General features: G+C 42.2%; 1 protein-coding gene across 1 annotated transcript; it reads right to left on the bottom strand.

Moving 5' to 3' along the window:
- Positions 1 to 129: 129 nt before the first annotated feature.
- LOC121310331 (high choriolytic enzyme 1-like) lies at positions 130 to 3,041 on the bottom strand. The gene is made up of 8 exons (XM_041243572.1): positions 2,973 to 3,041; positions 2,842 to 2,860; positions 2,317 to 2,391; positions 1,849 to 1,989; positions 1,328 to 1,445; positions 987 to 1,165; positions 414 to 495; positions 130 to 286 (listed from the first exon to the last, which is right to left on the bottom strand). The coding sequence occupies exons 1-8, from the start codon at positions 3,039 to 3,041 to the stop codon at positions 130 to 132; spliced, it is 840 nt and encodes a 279-aa protein (XP_041099506.1).
- Between the last annotated feature and the right edge of the window lie 4,544 nt (positions 3,042 to 7,585).

The raw sequence follows: 7,585 nt of genomic DNA, 5'->3' as shown, positions 1-7,585 counted from the left end.
TTGGATAAGAACCTGCAGCCACACTGAGAAGAAGATGCACGAGGGATCTAACAGGTGGCTGCTGTCCAGTAACATCATAGCAAATTGGGCAGATAAAATCGATGGAACAATCTGTGTAAAAGATCATCTTCAGAAGACATGAGGCACATTGTACTTACTGCAGCCATAAAGCTTATTGATCTTTTGAATATCTCTAGGAGACATTGCTATTCTCTGTCCGATTTCTACCGTTTCATCTGGAATGGGTACAATAGTAGGCTGTCCAGTTGTATTTGAGAAAGCATCCCTGTGTAGATATAAAATAACAGTGTTTTATTCAGATCAATACTGAAAAAGAGAAAAGATCTCATCACATTGTATGGTAGGTAATTGAGACAGGGTGAAGACCTGCACTTTCAGCTGCTGCTTCTTACCTTCCATAATGCATGATGGAGGTGTAGTCGTATGGCATGCCCAAGGTATTAATGTCCTGCTTGTAAAAGTTAGAAGCTTGCTCTGTAAAGGAAAGGAGATGCTGGTTAAGAAGGTTATGCTGCTACACCAGAATCTGTTTCTGTGTTTTACTTCCAAACACCTATTGTAAAAGCATTAGTGAGAGGTCACCAATTATTCCATTTAAATGATGGTTTTTGAAATCCCATTATGCACCCTGGCTGAACTGCACGCATTTGTTTTCAACATGCCATTAGAGGCATCAGAGAGTGTCGGGGTCTTTCCTTGACCACGATCCCTGCAATAAGGGCTGCCCAGTTAGTGCAGACTCCTCACTTTCTTGAGCTCTTCCTAACAGTTGAATCACACTGTATTTAGATAATGAAAAGCTATTGGGATACAAAGCCCTGGTAATGAAATATTCAAGCCCCGCTTTATTGTATTAGAACAATGTGTTGCTGCTCTCCACCCTCCCCTCAGCTCTCTCTCTCTCCAGTGCTCTTCATTGTGATTGTGTGAGCGCTCCAGGAAAGGACTCCTTGTGGTTTCCTTACCTTCTGGGATATACTGCCAGTTGATTCTGACATAGCTGTCGCGGTCAGGTCTGCTCTGCTCGTGATAGAAGCCTAGCGAATGGATGAGCTCATGTTGAGCCGTGGCTTTGTAAACACAGCCTCCCTTTGACAGGGACACTTGCTGAGTGCCTTTCAGCTTTCCAAGACTGGACCAGCAGCTATGGGTGAAAAGAGATTCTTGTTTAGAAATCTTGTACTTTTTATCTATAAAAGTCGTTGCATATTTGTGAAGTTTTGAGACACGCTTACTATACACCTTTAACCTTGAAAGGCACTGAAATGGTAAGGTTCGTCAGAGACACAGCAGAGTGGTCATTTACCCATTCTGGGGACTGATATTTATGTAGTCTTTTTCTGTAGTTCGTGGTTTAAATCTAATGCAGGTCTGTACATCGAAGTCTGGGAATGCACTGGAGATTATTGCCTTCTCTTCAGCACCTGTAAAAAAGGATAAGCCAATTGAAACTCATTGATATTTGAATATATCAAAGCTTAACATCTCCCAGACCAGAGGGACCAATACTAACTCCATCAGTTACACTGACAACTTTAAACACAATGCCCTTTAGAAAGGACGGCTAGATTCCTGCGCACAAATAAATACAGAGCACTCTTTTACAAACAGGAAATGTTTCAAAGATAAATGCAAGTCTCTTCGAAGTCAGTATTCTTCGTATTTGTTAAAATGAATCTTAGGTTTCCACTCAGCACATGAAGTAGACATGTGTTTTTCATACTGCAGTTTTATTTGTCCTTGTTTCATTAAATATGGTCTCACTGGTACTATTAAACATATTGAATGTTAATAGAAAGCATTCTTCGAAGTGCTTCGTGTACGTACTGTATTCACTGGAGATCGTATAAGGCACATAAACAAATCCATCAGAGGCCTTCGGCCAAAAGCATGAGTTGTCCGGGCAGTTCATGGCATTCCTGGAGTTTGACACGACAATGTCACCCTCCATCATATGCGCTTTGATTTCTGTTTGAAAATTGAGCAGAGAAACATCTTAAAGGGGAACTCGTTTTAGCCACAATATGCATTTTTATTTACTTCTCTAGGATAAAAGAAACAAAACACATCAATCCATTTGAATGATCATTATGTTAGTGGTAATGAGCAGTTTACAGAAGTAGGTAAGACACTACTAAACTAATCTCAATGTGCTTCTGTTAAGAGCTCATAGATGTATAAATGAAGACACTCATCTCAAGTAGAATATGCCAGCCTTAACTTCCATGCAATAAGCAGACCCAATATTTCAAAAGGCAGTAAAAGTCTCTTCTATATGTTTAGAAGCTTTCTTACCTTTATTGGCTTCTAAGATGATGCTGAAGACATCCTTATCTTCAGGGATCCTTGGGCTACTTCTTTCTCTTTGACCTACAGAAGCAAAGCACACCTGTGTGAAATCCTGTGTGCACGGGCAGCGTGTGGAATCCAGTGCTGTGTACTAATACTGGAGCAGAGTGGAATAGAGTCCCCCTGTAATACACTGCTAGCACACTGACACACACTCATGCACTACATAGTCAAAGCATTTCCTCCAGCGTGGCATCTGTGTTACAAACAGATACACAAACACACTGGCCGTGCTGAAGAGACTCCAAATTCAGTTGCTTCGTTGTTTGGGTCCATCTTTGTAAAACAGGCGTTTTTCTCCTTTCAAGTAACAGAAGTACATGATACCCCAGAGTAAAGGTTTATGAATCTGGTCCAGTGTATCGTACATCCTGAATTACAAAGATTAACTCATTGCAATGTAAAATTCAACAGATACGCTTTATTTTCCCCCGTATGAGACACATATAAAAACTAAATCTAGGAACTTGCCTTTTCCACTTTGGTCCCCCTGCAACAACATAAGAAAGGGAAGACAAACACAGATGCGTTATTGAAATGTTTAAGAGCCCAGTAAAAATGCATTTGAAATGAGAAGCGCTGCAGCTGTGCGGCTTTGTTACCTTCAGAGGCTTGCCCTGTGAGACACTGAGCAGCAGTGCTAAAGTGGCGAGCACCAGTTTGTGATCCATCTTCATCTGCTGCTGCAATGTTCTGAGAAGCTCAGGAGATTCGTCTTTTTTCTTTGCTTGATGCTATAGCACATCTGAGCATGGGCTTATATACATCCAGCCAAAGGTGTGTCTGTCAAGGGAGCTTAAAGCCATTCATTTACTGGATCCACACATGATACCAGATAAGATGAAGTTTGCATTGGGTTTTAAAGTCCTTAATCTTGTGTAAAAGCTAAGAACATTCATACAGCATCTCCATGTGCACACAGTACAATTACAAAGATATATTGTTCTTTTTACAGATGTGCAATCGTAGGAAACGAGCTTGATTTTTCAATCTCACGACTGTACCATTCAATCAGTTTGTTGTAATGTACCATTTGTTCATTTTAAACTACTCTAGTTTTGTGGATGGATTTGGAAGTCCAATGGGTTTATAAAGGTGCTGTGCTTTGCAGAGCTGGGATTGTGTGAAGGCTGCCATTGCAGACACACTCTTGATAGAAATGTTTGGCCAATTGTGAGCCACACCCTGGGAACTCCTGGTCACGGTCAGCTGTGACATAGCCTGGACTCGAACCTGCGATCCCCAGGCTATAGGACACATCCTGCTGTGCCTTTACTGGATGCGCCACTCGGGAGCCCTTTTACTAGCAATTAAAATACAAGAAACTAACAAGTTAACAGCATCAGCCGTCCCCAGTTTGTACACTGATGAATTAGACTGCTCCGTCTGTTTCATTGTATCTTCATCCATGACTGTGAACCAGTCCATGGGGATTCATTTAGAAACATTACGAGATGACAGTGACAGTGCTGCCCTCCTGGCTTTCCAATGTTTTCCAGCTGGAAGGTTGGAGACTCTTTTATAAAGCTTTACCCCAGTAAGTGGGAATGGTATTTTTGCAGTTTTGCCGATGATTTTCCCATGGTTATAGTTTGCATTTATCCTAGTTTACCCTGGTTTGCCATGTTTATTAATATGCTTTACCATACTTACCAATGCTTCACCGTGCTTTTACTGTGCTTTATTACACTGTGCTGTGCTTCACTGTGCTTGATTACCCTGTGCTGTGCTTCACTGTGCTTTATTACCCTGTACTGTGCTTCACTGTGCTTTATTACCCCATGCTGTGTTTCACTGTGCTTTATTACACTGTGCTGTGCTTCACTGTGCTTTATTACACTGTGCTGTGCTTCACTGTGCTTTATTACCCTGTGCTGTGCTTCACTGTGCTTTATTACCCTGTGCTGTGCTTCACTGTGCTTTATTACCCTGTGCTGTGCTTCACTGTGCTTTATTACCCTGTGCTGTGCTTCACTGTGCTTGCTATTACCCCGTGCTGTGCTTCACTGTGCTTTATTACCCTGTGCTGTGTTTCACTGTGCTTTATTACTGTGCTTCACTGTGCTTTATTACCCCGTGCTGTGCTTCACTGTGCTTTATTACCCTGTGCTGTGCTTCACTGTGCTTTATTACCCTGTGCTGTGCTTCACTGTGCTTTATTACCCTGTGCTGTGCTTCACTGTGCTTTATTACCCTGTGCTGTGCTTCACTGTGCTTTATTACCCAGTTCTGTGCTTCACTGTGCTTTTTTACCCTGTGCTGTGTTTCATTGTGCTTTATTACCCTGTACTGTGCATCATTACCCTGTGCTGTGCTTCACTGTGCTTTATTACCCTGTGCTGTATTTCACTATGCTTTATTACCCTGTGCTGTGCTTTATTACCCTGTACTGTGCTTCACTGTGCTTTATTACACTGTGCTTTGTTACCCTGTGCTGTGCTTCTCTGTGCTTTATTACCCTGTGCTGTGCTTTATTACCCAGTTCTGTGTTTTGACACAACCTTATGCAATTTTATGAAAAGAATAACTGAAATTCTGTTCTATTTTGGAAAGCAGACATTCCATATCCAGTTATGTTCCACACAACAACAAGAAGAAACGGCAACCTCTGAAGTACGTTTTGTGTTAAAGACCTCTCTCAATGCTGTGACAGGCTTCACCCAGTGACTCTGGACTCACCCAGTCCCTCTCACTGGTAGCTCCAGTGTGTGACACTGGACTCACCCAGACCCTCTCACTGGTAGCTCCAGTGTGTGACACAGGTTTGTGGATGTCCTGGGTGTATTGTAGGTACAGTGAGTGTACAAACAGGGCAGAATCTGAACAATAGATGCATTAAATACTAACGCCCCCAGATCGTTCATATAAATAAAGGTGTGGAAGAGATGAGGCTGAATCTAGGGTTACAAAGACTAGGAAAAATAAACAGTCAATAATTATCTTTGGAGTTTGAGAAAAATAATCATGTGGCCGGGTTAGTTTCAGGCTTCTAAGCAACGTATTTGGGATTGTGTTCAGTGTGAAGCAGGTTTAGTTATGTGTGTTAATTGGGATCTTTGACCACTGACATGTCACAGCCCTGCTAGATGTTCCATGCATATGTGCTTCATGTGCATTCAGCAGCAATTTGGCAGCACTGTTGTAGATGGGAAGCAGCTTTGTCAGATCTGTATGCCCAGCGCTCTTGTATACTGAGTCAGCACAGTCTATTAAAGGTAATATCGCTGGCGTGTCCAAGCGAGAGACACTGCCTGCCTGTATAGAAGAAGTCCCAGTTTAACTCTGCATGTTCAATATGGTTTTCAAAATATAGCACTGAGTCAAGCCAAGAACCAAGGTATTGATATCGTGGGACAGTTTCAAGTCTAGTGCCATCATTTGATACCGGAGCTAGGTTACTTTTCACATTGTGCAGTTTAGGTGCAGATCCAGAGAGCATGGGGTTAGTTTTAGTAGTGTTCAAAACTTCTCCATTGCAGAGTATATCATTTAGTGCAATGGCAGGGCTGTGCTATGCATCGTCTCCATTGCACAGTATATCACTGAGTGCAATGGCAGGGCTGTGCTATGCATCGTCTCCATTGCACAGTATATCATTGATTGCAATGGCAGGGCTGTGCTATGCATCGTCTCCATTGCACAGTATATCATTGAGTGCAATGGCAGGGCTGTGCTATGTATCGTCTCCATTGCACAGTATATCATTGAGTGCAATGGCAGGGCTGTGCTATGCATCGTCTCCATTGCACAGTATATCATTGAGTGCAATGGCAGGGCTGTGCTATGCATCGTCTCTATTGCACAGTATATCATTGAGTGCAATGGCAGGGCTGTGCTATGCATCGTCTCCATTGCACAGTATATCATTGAGTGCAATGGCAGGGCTGTGCTATGCATCGTCTTCATTGCACAGTATATCATTGTGTGCAATGGCAGGGCTGTGCTATGCATCGTCTCCATTGCACAGTATATCATTGAGTGCAATGGCAGGGCTGTGCTATGCATCGTCTCCATTGCACAGTATATCATTGAGTGCAATGGCAGGGCTGTGCTATGCATCGTCTCCATTGCACAGTATATCATTGAGTGCAATGGCAGGGCTGTGCTATGCATCGTCTCCATTGCACAGTATATCATTGAGTGCAATGGCAGGGCTGTGCTATGCATCGTCTCTATTGCACAGTATATCATTGAGTGCAATGACAGGGCTGTGCTATGCATCGTCTCCATTGCACATTATAAATATCATATGGGAGATATTGAAATTGGAGAAGGAATCTATGAAAAAGACCTAGGAGTTTTTGTTGACTCAGAAATGTCTTCATCTAGACAATGTGGGGAAGCTATAAAAAAGGCTAACAAGATGCTCGGATACATTGTGAAAAGTGTTGAATTTAAATCAAGGGAAGTAATGTTAAAACTGTACAATGCACTTGTAAGACCTCATCTTGAATATTGTGTGCAGTTCTGGTCACCTCGCTATAAAAAAGATATTGCTGCTCTAGAAAGAGTGCAAAGAAGAGCGACCAGAATTATTCCGGGCTTAAAAGGCATGTCATATGCAGACAGGCTAAAAGAATTGAATCTGTTCAGTCTTGAACAAAGAAGACTACGTGGCGACCTAATTCAAGCATTCAAAATTCTAAAAGGTATTGACAGTGTCGACCCAAGGGACTTTTTCAGCCTGAAAAAAGAAACAAGGACCAGGGGTCACAAATGGAGTTTAGAAAAAGGGGCATTCAGAACAGAAAATAGGAGACACTTTTTTACACAGAGAATTGTGAGAGTCTGGAATCAACTCCCCAGTAATGTTGTTGAAGCTGACACCCTGGGATCCTTCAAGAAGCTGCTTGATGAGATTTTGGGATCAATAAGCTACTAACAACCAAACGAGCAAGATGGGCTGAATGGCCTCCTCTCGTTTGTAAACTTTCTTATGTTCTTATGTTCTTATGTTCTTATATCATTGAGTGTAATGGCAGGGCTGTGCTATGCATCGTCTCTATTGTACAGTATATCATTGTGTGCAATGTCAGAGCTGTGCTATGTATCGTCTCCATTGCACAGTATATCATTGAGTGCAATGACAGGGCTGTGCTATGTATCGTCTCCATTGCACAGTATATCATTGAGTACAATGGCAGGGTTGTGCTATGCATGGGTTGTTTGTACAATGGGTGTATTTAAACAAAGCACAGTAGATACTCTGGATGAC

Source organism: Polyodon spathula, unplaced genomic scaffold (assembly GCF_017654505.1).
Source record: "Polyodon spathula isolate WHYD16114869_AA unplaced genomic scaffold, ASM1765450v1 scaffolds_2026, whole genome shotgun sequence".
NCBI lineage: Eukaryota > Metazoa > Chordata > Actinopteri > Acipenseriformes > Polyodontidae > Polyodon > Polyodon spathula.
The sequence above is the reverse complement of the archived record's forward strand: the minus strand, read 5'-3'. Positions and strand labels throughout refer to the sequence as shown.